The sequence below is a fragment of the Cetorhinus maximus genome, chromosome 23 (genome assembly GCF_964194155.1).
Source record: "Cetorhinus maximus chromosome 23, sCetMax3.hap1.1, whole genome shotgun sequence".
Lineage (NCBI taxonomy): Eukaryota > Metazoa > Chordata > Chondrichthyes > Lamniformes > Cetorhinidae > Cetorhinus > Cetorhinus maximus.
The window spans coordinates 29,309,187-29,327,158 of NC_135901.1; the positions used below are offsets into that span (position 1 = coordinate 29,309,187).

At 44.4% G+C, this 17,972-nt stretch overlaps 5 protein-coding genes across 11 annotated transcripts in view; 3 read left to right on the top strand and 2 right to left on the bottom strand.

Annotated features, from left to right (window-relative positions):
- Positions 1 to 17,972, bottom strand: part of LOC144697178 (uncharacterized) — a 685,261-nt gene that overhangs the window by 326,321 nt on the left and 340,968 nt on the right. For 3 of the 6 annotated variants that reach the window (XM_078569041.1, XM_078569043.1, XM_078569042.1), the window contains exon 2: positions 4,407 to 6,707. In XM_078569041.1, coding sequence (XP_078425167.1) covers positions 5,615 to 6,343 — 729 coding nt within the window. In that variant the 5' untranslated portion in view covers positions 6,344 to 6,707 and the 3' untranslated portion in view covers positions 4,407 to 5,614. Of the gene's footprint in view, positions 1 to 4,406; positions 6,708 to 7,565; positions 7,841 to 17,972 lie in introns of those variants that run through there. The other 3 variants (XM_078569044.1, XR_013580314.1, XR_013580313.1) reach the window with 3 other exon arrangements.
- Positions 1 to 17,972, top strand: part of LOC144697082 (uncharacterized) — a 303,267-nt gene that overhangs the window by 170,525 nt on the left and 114,770 nt on the right. The gene's annotated exons all lie outside the window — the stretch shown is intronic.
- LOC144697950 (uncharacterized) overlaps positions 1 to 17,972 on the top strand; it is a 103,811-nt gene that overhangs the window by 73,725 nt on the left and 12,114 nt on the right. The window contains exon 7 of the mRNA XM_078569905.1: positions 15,502 to 15,900. Within this exon, the coding sequence (XP_078426031.1) occupies positions 15,502 to 15,900 (399 nt within the window). The remainder of the gene's footprint in view (positions 1 to 15,501; positions 15,901 to 17,972) is intronic.
- Positions 1 to 17,972, top strand: part of LOC144697280 (uncharacterized) — a 353,357-nt gene that overhangs the window by 17,131 nt on the left and 318,254 nt on the right. The gene's annotated exons all lie outside the window — the stretch shown is intronic.
- LOC144697133 (uncharacterized) overlaps positions 1 to 17,972 on the bottom strand; it is a 212,516-nt gene that overhangs the window by 3,150 nt on the left and 191,394 nt on the right. The window lies entirely within an intron of this gene.

The following is a 17,972-nucleotide window of genomic DNA, read 5'->3' on the forward strand; positions in this document are numbered from 1 at the left end:
TTGCTCTTTGTCAGTGTTTATGCTCCACATGAGCCTCTTCCAATTTGACTGCCCTGACCCCCGTCAGCAGAACCTTCTATTCCTTTCTCCCTCAAGTGTTCATCCTGTCCCTCTTCAATGGACCTATCTTGTTTACCTCAATCGCTCCCTGTGGTAGCGAGTTCCAAATTCTCACCACTCTCGGAGCAAAGAAAGTTTCCTCCTGAATTCCCTATTGAATTTATCAGTGACAAAATCAGATTCACAGAATTGTTACGACACAGGAGAAGGCCAGTTGGCCCATCGTGTCTGTACTGGCTCTCCGAATAAGCATTATCACCTCATGCCAATCTCCTGCCTTTTCTCTGTAACCCTGCACATTGCTTTTGTTCAAATAATCATCTAATGCCCTTTCGAATACCTCGATTGAACCTGCCTCCACCACACTTCCAGGCAGTGCATTCCAGACCCGAGCCACTTGCTGTGTGAAAAAGTTTTTTCTCACATTGCATTTGCTTCCTTTGCAAATCACTAAACCTGTGTCCTCTCATTCTCGATGCTTTTATCAGTGGGAACAGTTTCTCCTTATCTAGACAGTCCAGACCCCTCATGATTTTGAACACCTCAATCAAATCTCCTCTTAGCCTTCACCCCTCCAAGGACAACAACCTGACTTCACCAATTTATCTTCATAACTGAAGTTTCTCACCCCTCAACCATTCTTGTAAACCTCTTCTGCACTCCAGTGCATTCCCAGCTTTCCTAAAGTGTGGTTCCCACTGTACACAATATAGTGACAATCTGATATCTATGACCCCCAGTTCTGGGTCTCCCCCAACAATTGAAAACATCGTCTCTACATCAACCCGATCCCACCCGTTCATAATCTTAAAGTCCTCTATCAGGTCAGCCCTCAGCCTTCTCTTTTCCAGAGAAAATATTCCCAGCCTGTTCAATCTATCCTGTAACTGAAACACTCTCGGTTCTGGGAACATCCTTGTAAATCTTGCTTGCACTTTCTCGACTTTCTCTCTAGCCTTTTTATAATTATGGACACCCAGGACTGTTCACACTATTCACAGGTGTGGTCTAACCAAGGCTTGATACAAGCTTAACATGACGTCTCTGATTTTAAATGTTATTTCTCTAGAAATGAACCCCGTATATGGGCCCCATAATTCAGGAAAGATGTCAAGGCCTTGAAAAGGGTGCAGGGATTTAGTTCAGTGACAGGAATGAGGAGCTTCAGTGATCTGAACACACAGGAGAGGCCGGGGTTGTTCTCCTTAGAGCAGTGAAGGCCAAGAGAAGATTTGGCAGAGGTGTTCAAGATCATGAAAGGTTTACATTGAGGAAATAAAGAGAAACTGTTTCCACTGACAGAAGGTTTGTTAACCAGAGGACGCAGATTGAAGGTGATTGACATAAAAGCCAGAGGGGAAATGAGGAAGATAAATCTTTACACAGTGAGGTGTTGTGATCCGGAATGCACTGCCTGAAAGGCTGGTGGAAGCAGATTCAACAAACGGAATTGGATAAATCCTGGAAGGGGACTAGTTTTCAGGGCTCATTGGGAAAGGACAGGATAGTGGGACTAATTGAGTAGCTCTTTCAAAGAGCCAGCACAGGCACGATGAGCTGAATGGCCTCCTTCTGTGCTGTGAGATTCTGTGATCACAGGTAAATAAATGTGTGTCTGTAACATGTACAGAGATGTCAACAACGTCTGGAATTCCCATCGTGCCCCTGCCATCTCTTTGAAAGAACTCTCTGATTCATCCAACTGCTCTGCTCTTTCCCCACAGCCCTGCAAATTCCTTCCTTTCAAGTACTTGCCCTTTGGAAATATACTGTTGAATCTGCTTGCAGGCAGATCAGAGCAACTCGCTGTGTTAAAAAAAAGCATAGAAACATAGAAAATAGGAGCAGGAGTAGGCCATTCGGCCCTTTGAGCCCGCTCCGCCATTCATTATGATCATGGCTGGTCATCCAACTCAATAGCCTGCTTCCAGCTTTCTCCCCATACCCTTTGATCCCTTTTGCCCCAAGAACTATATCAAACTCCTTCTTGAAAACATACAATGTTTTGGCCTCAACTACTTTCTGTGGTAGCGAATTCCACAGGCTCATCACTCTCTGGGTGAAGAAATTTCTCCTCATCTGCCCTAAATGGTCTACCCCGTATCCTCAGACTGTGACCGCCCTGGTTCTGGACTCCCCCATCTTCAGGAACATCCTTCCTGCATCTACCCTGTCTATTCTTGTTCGAATTTTATAGGTTTCTTTGAGATCCCCCCTCATTCTTCTGAACTTCAGTGAATATAATCCTAATCGACTCAATCTCTCTTCATATGTCAGTACCACCTTCCCAGGAATCAGTCTCATAAACCTTTGCTGCACTCCCTCTGTAGCAAGAACATCCTTCCTCAGATAAGGAGACCAAAACTGCACACAATATTCCAGGTGTGGTCTCACCAAGGCCCTGTACAATTGCAGCAAGACATCCCTGTTCCTGTACTCGAATCCTCTGGCTATGAAGGCCAACATACCATTTGCCTTCTTTACCCCCAGCTGCACCTGCATGCTTACCTTCAGTGTCTGGTATATGAGGACACACAGGCCTCGTTGCACATTCCCCTCTCTCAATTTATAGCCATTCAGATAATAATCTGCCTTCCTGTTTTTGCTACCAAAATGGATAACCTCACATTTGTCCACATTATACTGCATATTCCATGCATTTTCCCACTCACTCAGCTTGTCCAAATCACACTGAAGCATCTCTGCATCCTCCTCACAGCTCACCCTCCCACCCAGCTTTGTGTCATCTGCAAATTTGGAGATATTACATTTAGTTCCCTCATCTAAATCATTAATATATATTGTGAATAACTGGGGTCCCAGCACCGATTCCTGTGGTACCCCACTAGTCACTGCCTGCCATTCGGAAAAAGACCCATTTATTCCTATTCTTTGTTTCCTGTCTGCCCACCAGTTTTCTATCCATCTCAATACATGACCCCCAATCCCATGTGCTTTAATTTTACATGCTAATCTCTTATGTGGGACTTTGTTGAAAGCCTTCTGAAAGTCCAAATAAACCACATCCACTGGCTCCCCTTCATCAACTCTACTCGTTACATCCTCAAAAAATTCCAGTAGATCAGTCAAGCATGATTTCCCTTTCATAAATCCATGCTGACTCTGTCCGATTCTGCCACTGTTTTCCAAGTGCTCAGCTATTAAATCTTTTATAATGGACTCTAGAATTTTCACCACTACCAAAGTCAGGCTGACTGCTCTATAAAATCTCATCTCCCCCTCTGGCTCCTTTGCCAATTACCTTAGAGGGACTCACATTCTGTTAAAGAGCCTGCCAACCCCTCTCACCCACTTTCCCTAAACTGCAGAAATCTAATCATGAAAAATCCGGAAGAATCAAATATTTTACTGATAGAAGTGTATTAATGAAACAGAAATGGTTAAAAAGAACATAGAATTAGTTGAGGATCCCAGTTAGTCCTCCAGCATCTTCCTGTCTCTCTATCGGTGCGATGCCCATGGCAGTTTCCCAACTGGGGCGCAGGCCCCGTTATTCTCAGCTAAATTCAGCCCTCAGCTCTGTCACCTGGCTGTAATTGACACGTGCAATAGAGAGACAGAAAGGTGCTGGAGGATCAATGGGAATCTGAAACCTGTGGCTCTGAACCAACACTTCAATATTTGTCAGTCAAATTTACACCAGGGTTTTTATTATTGGCTTAGTCACTGGAGGAAAAAAAAGCAGGATTATAAAGGGTTAAATTCCCTTTCTAATGTTGTACTGTCTATTGTGTCAGCCATAGCTCAGTGGATCACACTCCCACCTCTGAGTCAGAAGGTTCTTGATTTAAGTCCCAGTCCAGAGGCCTGAGGACAAAAATCACATCCAACATTCCAAGTGCCAGGGAGTGCTGCATTGTCAGAGCTGCTGCCTTTTGGACGAGGTGCTAACCCAAGGGCCCTGTCTGCTGCTTCAGGTGGACATAGACGTTCCTATGGCCACTATTATGAAGAAGAACAGGGGAGTTATCCCTGGTGTCGTGGCCAATGTTTATCAATCAACATCACTAAAAACAGATCATCTGGTCAGTATCACATTGCTGTTGTGGGATCTTGCTGTGTGTAAATTGGCTGCCGCGTTTCCTACATTACAACAGTGACTGCCCTTCAAAAGTACTTCATTGGCTGTAAAGCGCTTTGGGACATCCTGTGGTTGTGAAAGACGCTATATAAATGCACATTTTTAAATTTAAGATTGATGTTACCTGATCTTCTTATCTGTAATTTAATTGATTTCAGCCACCCCCAACTTGCCATTTAATAAATTCACTTTGGTTCGGACAAGACTTCAACCAATTAAGGCAAAGGCAGAATTCTCTGGATAGTAAATTTAAAAAGAAGTTTATTAAAAGAAAAATGTTTACTTCACAATTTTAAGACATTGACTTTTACAACTTCATGCGGGTGATCAGTCTGTAGAAGCGTAACCCTCTCTGGCTCCTTCTTTGACAGTAATTCTTGTGGAATTCGCCCTCGGGAGTCTGGCTCCTTCTTTGACAGTAATTTAGTTGGAACTCGGCCTCGGGAGTCTTCAGTACTTGGCTAGCAAGGAAGACCTTCAGAACCTCTACTTTTATCCCCAAAGTGACCATTACCTCACGTCAGAGTTGGGCCTTTTGTAACATGACAATTGGTCAATTTAGTCACTAGTTAAATTAATTGGATCCTCAATTATGTCCAGCACCTTCTCTCATTATCTTAGACAGGAATACAATCGAACTGTTTCACTATCCCTTTATCTGATTCTATACAATCCCTTATTCATACAGAATCAAATGTTGAGGACAATCAGAGCTAGAAGGTCTCTCTTGTCAGAACATTTATCTTCCTTGCACATTCTTTACATATACAGCAATTAAGGTTTTACATTTATACAGCAAATAAAGCTCAGTCTTTTACCATAACTACTGATTCATTATTGATTCATTAACTGTAACTCAATTAAGGATCACTACTTATTTAATCATATGTTACTGTTTGTTAATTAAAACAGTAATTGTGGAAAAAAGAGACGTCGAAGTTTTTCATCTTGCACTCACCAGAATATTCGCAAGAATACCACATGTAAAAGGAACAACAATTTATACTTCATGAGAGGAGAGTGCTGATTGATTGGCAAATGAACTCTGATTGGTGGATGCATTGCCATGGAGAATGCACCGTTTAACTGATGGCTCGTGTCATTCTCATAAATCTTCTCTCCAGCCTCGAGACTCAATGGAGCAGAGACAAATGCATTTATTTCAGATCTACCTGTCGTGGTAGAAGAAACACTATTTACTATCCGGGATAAAATAAATGTCCTTCATCAGCTTTTGCGAATCATTTTAGTGGAAATGTGCACTCCCAGGATCAAAGAGCATCAGCCACTGGAAGCAAAGTCATGAGACCAGCCAGTCAAGCAGAAAGAAACCCTCTGACCCTCCCACTTCACCAACTGTTAGAATGAACATGGTTCAGTCGTGGATGTGATTAACAGCAGCAATAACAGCAGAATCCAGCCCCTGTAATCACTTGTGAACTCGCAGGAGTGTCAGCAGGTGTGGTGACTGAGAGAATCCGTTTCCACACTCAGAGCAGGTGAATGGCTTCTCCATTGGTCAGTGGTGTTTCCACAGGCTCGGGAACTGACTGAATCCCTTCCCACACTCAGAGCAGGTGAATGGTCTCTCCCGGAGTGAACTCGCTGGTGTCTCAGCAGGTTGGATGAATCAGTGAATCCCTTCCCACACTCAGAGCAGGTGAACGGCCTCTCTCCACTGTGAGCTCGCTGGTGTCTCAGCAGGTTGGATAAGTGATTGAATCGCTTTCCACACAAAGAGCAGGTGAGCGGCCTCTCCCCAGTGTGAACCCGCTGGTGCATCACCAGGTTGCAAGACTGAGTGAATCCCTTCCCACACACAGAGCAGGTGAACGGTCTCTCCCCCGTGTGAACTCGCTGGTGTGTCAGCAGGTGGGATGTATGACTGAATCCCCTTCCGCACTCCGAGCAGGTGAATGGCCTCTCCTTGGTGTGAACTCGCTGGTGTGTCAACAGGTGGGATGAATCCCTGAATCCCTTCCCACACTCGGAGCAGGTGAACGGCCTCTCCCCAGTGTGAACATGCTGGTGTTTCCGAAGGGTGGATGAATCAGTGAATCCCTTCCCACACATGGAGCAAATAAATGGCCTCTCCCCAGTGTGAATGCGTCGATGAGTTTCCAGCGCAGACGGGAACCGGAAACCCTTCCCACAGTCCCCACATTTCCACAGCTTCTCCATGATGCAGGTGTCCTTATGACTCTCCAGGTTTGATGATCAGTTGAAGCTTCGTCCTCACACAGAACACGTGCACAGCCTCACCCCGCTGTGAATAGTGTGATGTATTTTCAGGCTGTGTAACTGGTTAAAGCTCTTTCCACACTCATTTCACTGGAACACTCTCACTCGGGTGTGTGTGTCTCGGTTTTTACCCAGTCACACTGATGATGAAAACCTTTTGGAGCAGACAGAACAGACAAACAATTCTCCTTCCAGATTCAACGGCCGATGATATTCAGGTCCCGACGAATTCGATGACTCTATCAGATCTTGACACAATGTTTGGTTTGATTTTTCAGTCTGAAAATCCTCCCTTTCTCATATCCTGTAAAAGGTGTTTACAAAAATCATCTGTCAGTACAGGATAGAAATTCAGAACAGACAATTCTAGTTTCTATGGAAAATTCTTCCCTCTCTTGTTCCCAAACTCTGTAAATCTCCGTCCCACACACTTTCCCTCGATTCTCATTCTGCTGTACTGAATATACCACCCACCCAATTCTCCTGAAGGGGCTGATTCATGCTGATCGACAGATGCAAACACATTGCTTCCCGTCCATGATGTGAAAAGCATCATATAAATACATTCCCTGATCAGAGAGACAGGAAGATCTGAAGATTTTTTTTAGGCAGTGATTGTCCATGATCTGGAACTTGCTGCCAACAAGGGTGGTGGAAGTGGAGCCGATTCATGATTTTAAAATGAAATTGGATGGGCACTTGAAGGAAATAAACTTGCAGGGGAACGGGGATATAGAGGGAGAATGGGGCTGAGTGGGTTGCTCTACAGAGAGTCAACATGGACTCGAATTGCTAAATGGGCTCCTTCTCTGCTGTAATGATTATATCTGTTACTAATGAACCATAAATAACTTCCACTAGACATATCTCTGACCAATATTAATTTACTGCCCCCTTAAATGTCAGCCATCTCCTGGGGAAACCACCCCTGTAATTGTGAACATTAGGAAAGAGATCATCCTTTTAGCCAGACAAATAAATGTGTCAAGATGAGGGAGCAAAGGATGTCAATGTCTTTAAGAGAGAGACCTGGGCCAACCTTTCCAGAGTCTGCACCCTCCCTGGATTCACTTCCTTTCCTTTCAGTTCCTGCAAGTCAACAATTTGCCCCCAGAATGAGAAAAGAAATGGAAAGGGGGAGAAAAGAAAGTGTTTTACTCACAGATGTTGGACACAGGAGGAAGTTTTCGTCTGTGTGAAGCTCAGTCTTCATTCACACAAAGCCCGCGCTCTGATTGGCTGGAGGACCAGAGTCCTTCCGTTGCTGCAGACTTGCCATTGGTCAATTCCCCACCTGAAGACAATAAGGGGCGGAACCCCACGTGGGAGGCACTTTGCCCTCAGCCGAGCTGAGCTGTTGTCCAATGGGAAAGGCTGGATGACGGAACAGACAATGGTCCCCCGGTCAGTCAGAGCACAGGCTTTGTTCCGGTCCCCACCTCACTCCCGCACATGCGCATTCCTTCCGAAAACCCGCAGGCTCACATGCGCAGGCCATCGTCTCCCCAGCACAAGCGCAGCTTCCCCTCTCCTTTGGACATGCGCAGTCCCGGGCTGCCCGCCCGCGCGGCGGATAGAGTGTTTTCCCATGCGCGGGGCATTGTGGGAGTTGTGACCGCCATTACTCATCTGGAGCCCAGTTTCAAAACTCCTGGGACTGGGATGGAAAGTGGGGGTGGGGGGCGCAGTGACCCCACCCTGACACAAAGTACATGTGGGTAGTCACTTGATTTGACTGTGACGCCCCATTAGCAAAACAGTTTGTTCACTTCAAGTGTAAAGATTTAGACACCTGGCTGACATATTAGGGAGGGCAATAGGTGAGTGTGAAACTGAACCCGAAAGTCAGCACCTTCAGGGGAGGATAATTTGGTGGAAAAGCTGGAGGAGAATCGTCGGATAAGTTACTATAACAGTCAATAAGAATGTGGGCGATTGCAGGGGACAGAGATTTCTAGATTAAGTGGGAGAAACTTGTTTCATGACAACTAGAATTGTCAGTTCTGAATTTCTACCTGTACTGACAGTGATGACTTGATGATATCAGCCCTATCGCACCCTGTCATAACCTTAAAGTCCTCTATCAGGTCAGCTCTCAGCCTTCTCTTTTCTCGAGAAAATATTCCATACATATTCAATCCATCCTGTAACCAAAACACTCTCAGTTCTGGTATCATCCTTGTGAATCTTTCTTGCACCTTCTGGAGTCCCCTGTCAGTGTTAATGGGGTAAGTAAATAAAATTGGTTGCAGGCGCCTAATTACTAGGTTCCAAATTGAACCCCTAAGTTTCAAATTGGCCCTCTCAAATGCTTTAATTTGAAAGAGACTTAACCATCAGGCAAGACCGGACTCTGAAATAACAAATCATGTCATAGACGAGCGACTTTCCCAACCTCAATTTGGCAACAACCATGGGAGAAGTGTGAATCTTCCTCAGGTTCCTGAACCAACAGCAATTTCACACAATCCTGCCCAGGGGTCACTCAGTACGTTCACAGCTAGAGACCAACTCACTAGGCCAAGATGGTTCTTAAAAGCAACATTTAACCCTTGAATTAACATCACCTCATCTCGAATCAGGTCTGTCATCATTAGACAATTGGTCATTGTTGTTACTGGGTTAATTTGATTGTTTTTAACCATTTCCGTACATTGTTCCATGGAGTAGAACAATGGGACTGTTCAGAACCTTTATTATATCTGAGTTTAGACAAGCCTCCATTCATCCTCTTACAGGTGCCCGAGATGGCCATGAACTGTAGTGGAGTGATCTCTGTTGCCACGGACAGTGTTTACAGCAGCAAATTAATATTTTAAACTTCAAACATTAGCATCCGGTCGAGTCTTAACAACTACTTGATTCATTACTTATTCTTCAATTATACATTGAGTCTCTCACTGCTTATTTCAGTGTGTTTCTGGCTTGTTAGTAATTCCACGGTAACTCTTGATTAATTACATGTAAAGGATGATACAGAATACATGGCTTTTTTAGCCCAGTGTTAGTATAAAATGCCATCTTGACCCTGTTAGCTTAATACAGTGAATGTAGTTTAAAAACTCCCTAAGGACGGTCAAGTTAAACCAAAATCTACTGTCCAGGACAGGTTACACCTCTCTATCCCTTTTATAATTATGGGGACCCAGAAACTTCACACTATTCCAACCGTGGTCTAACCAAGCTTTGATACAAGTTAAACATCATCTCTCTGTTTTTCAATGCTATTTCCCTAGAAATGAACCCCATATATGGGCCCCATAATTCAGGAAGGATGTCAAGGCCTTGGAAAGGGTGCAGGGATTTAGTACGGGGTCAGGAATGAGGAACTTCAGTGATGTGAACACACTGGAGAGGCTGCAGTTGTTCTCCTTGGAGCAGTGAAGGCTAAGAGGAGATTTGATAGAGGTGATCAAGATCATGAACGGTTTACATCGAGGAAATAAAGAGAAACTGTTTCCATTGACAAAAGGGTTGTTCCCCACAGTACACAGATTGAAGGTGATTGACAGAAAAGCCAGAGGGGAAATGAGGAAGATAAATCTTTGCACAGTGAGGTGTTGTGATCTGGAATGCACTACCTGAAAGGCTGTTGGAAGCAGATTCAACAAAGGGAATTGGATAAATACTGGAGGGGGCGTAGACCTGGGGCCTAATATTTATCCCTTAATCAATATCAGTAAAAACAGGTGATATGGTCATCATCACATTGCCAACTGTGGGATTTTTCTGTGGGCAAATTGGCTGCCACGTTTCCCGTTGTGCCTACATTTCAGAAAGAGCTGCATCGGCAGTGAAACACATTGAGAAACCCTGAGGTTGTGAATGGCGCTATATAAATGCAGGTTTTTTTCTAAACTGACACGCTCCTATCATTACAGGCAGATCGTCCAGCAGGAGCATGAGCCAGCACGAGCTAGCTGACTTGGGGGGCAGGAACCCCCAGTGTGGACCGAGGCTGCTTCCCTTCAGAGGCCACTGAATCCATTGTGGGAAGTGGCCATTTAAAGAGGGTTAAAAACAAAAAGCTAAAAGCTACTGCGGATGCTGGAAATCCAAAACAAAAACAGAATTACCTGGAAAAACTCAGCAGGTCTGGCAGCATCGGTGGAGAAGAAATCAGTTAACGTTTCGAACCTTCATGGCCCTTCGGCAGAACTGAAGCATAGTTAGGAGAAAGGAGAAATATAAGCTGGTCTAAGGTGGGGGTGGGGTGGGGGGGGGGGGGGGGTGGGGTGCGGGGTAGAGAAGTTGAGAGTGTGGTGATTGTGGAGCAAACACCAGGAGAGAAATGGAAAGCAATGAAGGTGAGCAGGGCAGAAGAGACAGTCGGAAATCCTGTCAGAGAACAGAACCGTACTTCTTCAAAGAGGGCATTTCTTGAAGAGAGGTGGCAGTCAATTAAACACAGAGATAAAAACAAAAAGCTAAAAGCTACTGCGGATGCTGGAAATCCAAAACAAAAACAGAATTACCTGGAAAAACTCAGCAGGTCTGGCAGCATCGGTGGAGAAGAAATCAGTTAACGTTTCGAGCCTTCATGGCCCTTCGGCAGAACTGAAGCATAGTTAGGAGAAAGGAGAAATAAGAGGGTGCTTGACTTGCTGGTCTTAGAATCCAGCCCTTTTCCCCCTGTGTAATGCTGGCTGAGAATAGACATCGGGGCTGCTCAATGTACTGAAAATGATTTCTTTTTGTTCTCTTTGTCTGAAACTAAACTGAAAGGAAAGGGATAAAATTCTGAAACGTCACAAAGAGAATTCCAGACATTATTGACGTCACTGTACATATTACAGACACACATTTATTTATCTGTCATCACAGAGTCTCACAGCACAGGAGGAGGCTATTCGGCCCATCGTGCCTGTGCTTGCTCTTTGAAAAAGCTACTCAATTAGTCCCACTATCCTGCCCTTTCCCCATGAGCCCTGCAAACTAGTCCCCTTCCAGGATTTAGTCAATTTCCTTTGTTGAATCTGCTTCCACCAGCCTTTCAGGCAGTGCATTCCGGATCATAACATCACACCATGTAAAGATTTATCTTCCTCATTTCCCCTCTGGCTTTTATGTCAATCACCTTCAACCTGTGTCCTCTGGTTAGTGGAAACAGTTTCTCTTTATTTACTCGATGTAAACCATTCATGATCTTGTTGTGAGGAGCCAGTTTTTGGATAATTTGAAGAACAGTGAATTTTGAACATTCTCCCTCCTGAGTTATTTTGAAAAGTCTGGAATTTTAATTCACGGCTGTGAATGTGCTATTCTTCAATAAACCATGGCTGAATTAAGCTACCCAGCGGGAACACCTGGAAGGGGAAGAGATACTTTGTATATCTAAATTAACAAAGAACTGCTGTTGCCGGGCTAAAGACTCATGCTGATTGGTTAAAAACATCTGGCCTAAGAGAAGTATTTGAACATCTTAGTCATTTAGAACCCTGCGTCTGAGAGTGTGTGTGTGCCCTAGAATCAGGCTGCAAAAAATACTCTCTTTCCCTCTCTCTGCTCTACCTTTGTCTTAAACCTTCCTCAATAATGTCCCATAAGGATAATTTGTCTGTTTTTCTAAGGTCTGCAGAGTTGTGACAAATAAGAGTCATCGAGGATTTTTTTTACCAAAAAATCCGTCTGAAGGAACCTCCAGACCTTTTGTGACCAGAATTCTGTTAGATCAACAGTGTTGTGATCTCTTCAAATGTTTTCCTTTTAAAATAAACTTTCCCATACTCCAGCTTCTCCAGCAGACTGTGTTTGTTTTGTCCCGTTGTGTGTGTGTGTATGGGGATTCGAATATATTTTTTTAAAAGGAGAAAATCATTGCACTTCTAAAGTAAAAGCTCTATGTTAACCAGTTCATTCACTTGTTTTTAAAAAGTAATTTGTTTTATAATAATTCAATCTTTTGTGTGTACTGAAAGAAGCCTGGTTACAGTTTTTTTTCAGCTGGGAATAACAGTATCAAAGGGTAACAATTGACCTGTTTTGTGGGTGAATTAAACATTTAAACTATTGTTATGACCTGTGAAGATGTGGGGCTAGAATTAACTGCGCAATCCTCCCATCTTGCTCCATAACATTGTCTAACCTCAGATAAAAAGAAAGTTCCTGAACAGTCCAATTGTCCTGCTCCATGGAATAATGTATGGAAAGGGTTAAATCCAATAAAACTAACCCAGTAACAACAATGACCAATTGTCTAACGACAACAGGCCTGATTCGAGATGAGTTAATATTAATTCAGGCGTTAAAAGTGGGTTTCAAGAACCATCTTGGTCTTGTGAGTTAGACTCTATTCATGGAGGTGCTGAGGGACCCCTGGGGCAGGATTGTGGGAAATCACTGTTGGTTCAGAAACCTGAGGAAGATTCACACTTCTACCTGGGTGGTCACCCAATTGAGGTGGGGAAAGTCGCTTGTGTATTTCGTAAGTAAAACTTTTTCTTTTAAATAAGTATTAATATTATTTGCTACTCCAGAGTCCGGGCTTGCCTGATGCTAACTCTCCTTTGAACTAAAGTATCTTTGAGGGTCAATTTGGAATCAAGAAATTAGGTGCCTGCAGCCAAATTAAACTGAGCCTAAATTTTAATTATACACTCCTTTTAAAGTGACAGAGGACATCAAGAAGATGCAAGAAAGATTCACAAGGATGATACCAGAACTAAGAGTGCTTAAGTTACAGGATAGAGCGAACAGGCTGGGGAAGCCAAGGCTGAGGGTTGACTTGATAAAGGACTTCAAGATTATGATTGGGTGCAACGGGGTTGACGTTATCAAGTCATCACTGTCAATACAGGATAGAAATTCAGAAGTGACAATTCTAATTATCGTAAGACATGTTTCTCCTCCTTCAAATTACAAACATCTGCCACCCCCCAATGCAAGCCCACTTCCCTATTGAATTTAACACTAATTCATCTTACTATCCTACTCCTGCTTTTTTCTCAATTCTCCTCCCCTGAAGGTGCTGACTCTCGGGTTCAGTTTTACACTCACCTATTGCCCTCCCCAATATGTCACCCAGGTGTCTAAATCTTTATACCTGAAGTTAACTAAGGGTTAACTAACGTTGCTAAGGGGACGTCACAATCAAATCCAGTGACTACCCACATGTACTTTGTGTCAGGTTGGGGTCACTGCGCCCCCCACCCCACTTTCCATCCCAGTCCCAGGAGTTTGGAGACTGTGCTCCGGATGAGCAATGGTGGAGGCAGTGCCCACAATCCCCCGCGCTGGGGAAACCGCTCTATCCGCCGCGCGGGCGGGCGGTCCGAGACTGCGCATGTCCGAGGGAGATGGGAAGCTGCGCTTGTGCAGAGAATGGAGTTTCCCATTGGCCAACCGCTCAACTCATCATGGGGGTCAAAGGGTCTCCCGCGCCAACGAAGGTTTCCGCTGTCCCATTGACTTCAGGCGGGAGATTGACCAATAGCAGGAGTTGGAGGACCGGAAGGACTCTGGTCGTCCAGCCAATCAGAGCGCGGGCTTTGTGTGAATGAAGATTGAGCTTCACCCAGACCAAAATTTCCTCCTGTGTCCAACATCTGTGAGTAAAACACTTTCTTTTTTCCCCCTTTCCATTTCTTTTCTCATTCTGGGGGGAAATTGTTGACTTGCAGGAACTGAAGGGAAAGGAAGTGAAACCAGGGAGAGTGCAGACTCTGGAAAGGTTGGCCCAGGTCTCTCTCTCTCTCTTAAAGACATTGACATCCTTTGCTCCCTCATCTTGACACACTTATTTGTCTGGCTAAAAGGATGGTCTCTTTCCTAATGTTCACAATTAAAGGGGTGGTTTCCCCAGGAGATGGCTGACATTTAAGGGGACAGTAAATTAATATCGGACAGAGATATGTCTTATATTGTTGTAAGGTATATATTTTGTATAAATTATTCATGGTTCTGTATTAAAGTTCATTTATTATTATTTCTAGTCTTATAATATAGAACTGTAGCTACATTATATATTTCCAGAACAAAAACAGAATTACCTGGAAAAACTCAGCAGGTCTGGCAGCATCGGTGGAGTCGGATGAGGACTGGTGACAAGGTGTTATATATTTCCAGTCCTGGAGTCATCACTAGACTTCCTGCCGACTCTGTGGAGCAATCCAGTCAGTCCCATTCCCCCTCTATATCCCCATTGCCCTGTAAGTTTATTTCCTCCAAGTGCCCATCAAATTGAATTTTGAAACCATTGATCGTCTCCACTTCCACCAGCCTCATAGGCAGCGAGTTCCAGGTCATCACCACTTGCTCCCAAAGAAAGTTCTTCCTTGCATCCTCCCTCCATTTCCAAGCAAATAACACAGTTCTAGTGCACAGTATTACACACATTTTTATTCCAGTAATTTTGAAACCAAAAGGCCAGCAGCCTGCATAAAGAGTTTCAGCTACCTGTGCCCAGGACAGAAAGCAGTGAGCACGGATCTGTCTGTCGATCAGCATCAATCAGCACCTTCAGGACAATTGGGAGGGTGTATGTTAGGTACAGCAGAGTGAGAATGGAGGAAGAGTGTATGGGTCAGAGATTTACAGCTTTGGGGCAGTGGGAGAGGAAAGAATGCTCCATAGCAACTAGAATTGCCTGTTCTGAATTTCTATCCTGTACTGACAGTGATGACTTTTGTAAACTTCTTTTGCAGGATATTAGAAGGGGAGGATTTACAGTCAAATATCTCAAACTAAGCACCATGTTGTGATCTGATGGAATCACTCAATTCATCAGGAGCTGAATATCACCAGTCATTGAAACTCTAAGGAGAATTGTTTGTCTGCTTAAAATGATTTTAAACATCAGGGGGACGGGAAAAGCACTGAGACACGCACACACCCGAGTGAGAGTGTTCCAGTATACCGACAGTGGAAAGAGCTTTCACCAGTTACACAGGCTGAAAAATTAATACACCATTCCCTGCAGGGAGAGACCATACACACATTGTGTGTGTGGATGAGGCTTCAATTGATCATCAAACATACAAAGAAATAAGGACACCCGCACTATGGAGAAACGATCAACATGTGGGGATGGTGGGAAGGGATTCTGGTTCCAATCTGTGCTGGAAACTCACCAACATGTTCACACTGGAGAGAGGCCATTCAACTGCTCTGACTGTGGGAAGGGATTCACTCAGTTATCCAACCTGCTGACACACCAGTGGGTTCACACCGGGGAGAGGCCATTCACCTGCTCTGAGTGTGCGAAGGAATTCACTCAGTTATCCAACCTACTGACACACCAGCGAGTTCACACTGGGGAGAGGCCATTCACCTGCTCTGTGTGTGGAAAGAGCTTCAGTCGGTTATCAAACCTGGTGACACACCATCGATTTCACACTGGAGAGAAACCATTCACCTGCTCTGTGTGTGGGAAGGGATTTAGTGATTCATCCACTCTCCTCACACACCAGCGAGTTCACACTGGAGAGCAGCCTTTCACCTGCTCTGATTGTGGGAAAGGATTCAGTCGGTCATCCAACCTGCAGACACACCAGCGAGTTCACACCGGGGAGGGCTGTTCACCTGCTCTGAATGTGGGAAGGGATTCACTCAGTTATCCAGCCTGCAAACACACCAGCAAGTTCACACCGGGGAGAGGCCATTCACCTGCTCTCAGTGTGGGAAGGGATTCACTCAGCTATCCAGCCTGCAGAGACACCAGCGAGTTCACAAGTGATTCCAGGATTCTGTTGTTATTGCTGCTGTTAATCACATCCAGGACTGAACATTGTTCATTCTGACAGTTGGTGAAGTGGGAGGGTCAGAGGGTTTCTTTCTGCTGGACTGGCTGGTCTCATGACTTTGCTTCCAGCGGCTGATGCTCTTTGAACCATGTTGCAAATACCTGGTTTCATATTTCATTTGGATCACCGAATGTGATCAGAGAAGACAGTTACAGATTTGGTCTTGGGTACTTTGCAACTCACTCAGTGTTGGTGAGGGTGGAAAAGCTGGAAGATATGCCTCGCTTGGAGCTGGAGGAAGAAATCTGCAGTGACCCTCACCCAGAAAGGCAGTTCGTCCTGTGGCAGAAAGCAGTCATACACAACAAACATACGAATGAGGAGCAGGAGTGGGCTATTCGGAACTTTGAGTTTGCTCTGCCATTCAATAAGGTCATGGCTGATCTGATTGTGTCTCAATTCTACTTCACTGTCTACCAGCTATAACCTTTGACTCCCTTGTCAATGAGGAATCTTTCTCACTCAACCTTAAATATACTCAATGACCCTGCTTCCGCTAATTTCTGTGGAAGTGAATTCCACAGACTAATGACCCTCCGAGAGGGAAAAATTCTCCTAATCTCCATCTTAAATGGGAGACCCCTTTATATTTAAACCGTGTCCTCTCGTTCTAGTCTCTCCCACAAAGGGAAACATTCTTTCAGCATCCACCCTGTCAAGTCCCCTCAGGGTCTTATATGTTTCAATAAGATCACCTCTCATTCTTCTAAACTCCAGTGGATGCAGAAAGGGAGGAAATAGATAAGGAAAGAGACAGGGAGCTTCAGAGAGAGGGCAGGTTAGGTGAATGGGCCAAAATTTGGCAGATGGAGTTTAATGTGGATAAGTGTGAGGTTATCCATTTTGGTCGGAAGAATAAAAAGGCGACTTATTATTTAAATGGAGAGAAACTTCAGAATGCTTCAGTGCAGAGGGATCTGGGTGTCCTCGTGCATGAGTCGCTGAAAGTTCGTATGCAGGTACAGCAGGTAATAAGGAAGGCAAATGGAATTTTGGCATTTATTGCTAAAGGAATAGAGTATAAAAATAGGGAAGTGTTGTTGCAACTGTACAAGGCATTGGTGAGACCGCACCTGGAGTACTGTGCACAGTTTTGGTCCCCTTACTTGAGGAAGGATGTAGTTGCACTGGAGGCGGTTCAGAGGAGGTTCACTAGATTGATTTCAGAGATGCGGGGCTTGTCTTATGAGGAGAGATTGAGCAGTTTAGGCCTATACTTGCTAGAGTTTAGAAGGATGAGAGGAGATCTAATTGAGGTATATACGATGCTAAAGGATCCCCTTTACTTTACTTTACAAAGTAGACATGGAGCGGATGTTTCCCTTTCTGGGGCATACTGGAATGAGAGGCCATAGTTTTAGGCTAAGGGGTGGTAGATTTAAATCAGAGATGAGGAGGAATTACTTTTCTCAAAGGGTCATGAATCTGTGGAATTCAATACCTCAGAGTGCAGTGGATGCCGGGACGCTGAATAAATTTAAGGAGGAGACAGACAGATTTTTAATTAGTAATGGGTTGAAAGGTTATGGGGAGAGGTGGGAAATTGGAGTTGAGGCCAAAATGAGATCAGCCATGATCGTAATGAACGGCGGGGCGGGCTCGAGGGGCTGAATTGCCTACTCCTGCTCCTAGTTCTTATGTTCTTATGTTTTAAACAAACTGGAAACTTTGAACTGGCTAAAGAAAAGCTTAATTTAGGTAGTGAAAGACAACCTAATAGTTCACATGAGGAGTCGAGTCCCACTCCGAGTTTTGATTTGACAAAGAATCTTGGCCTATCGCCTCATTCCACTGAGGACGGAATTGGGGGATATTTTATCTCGTTAGAG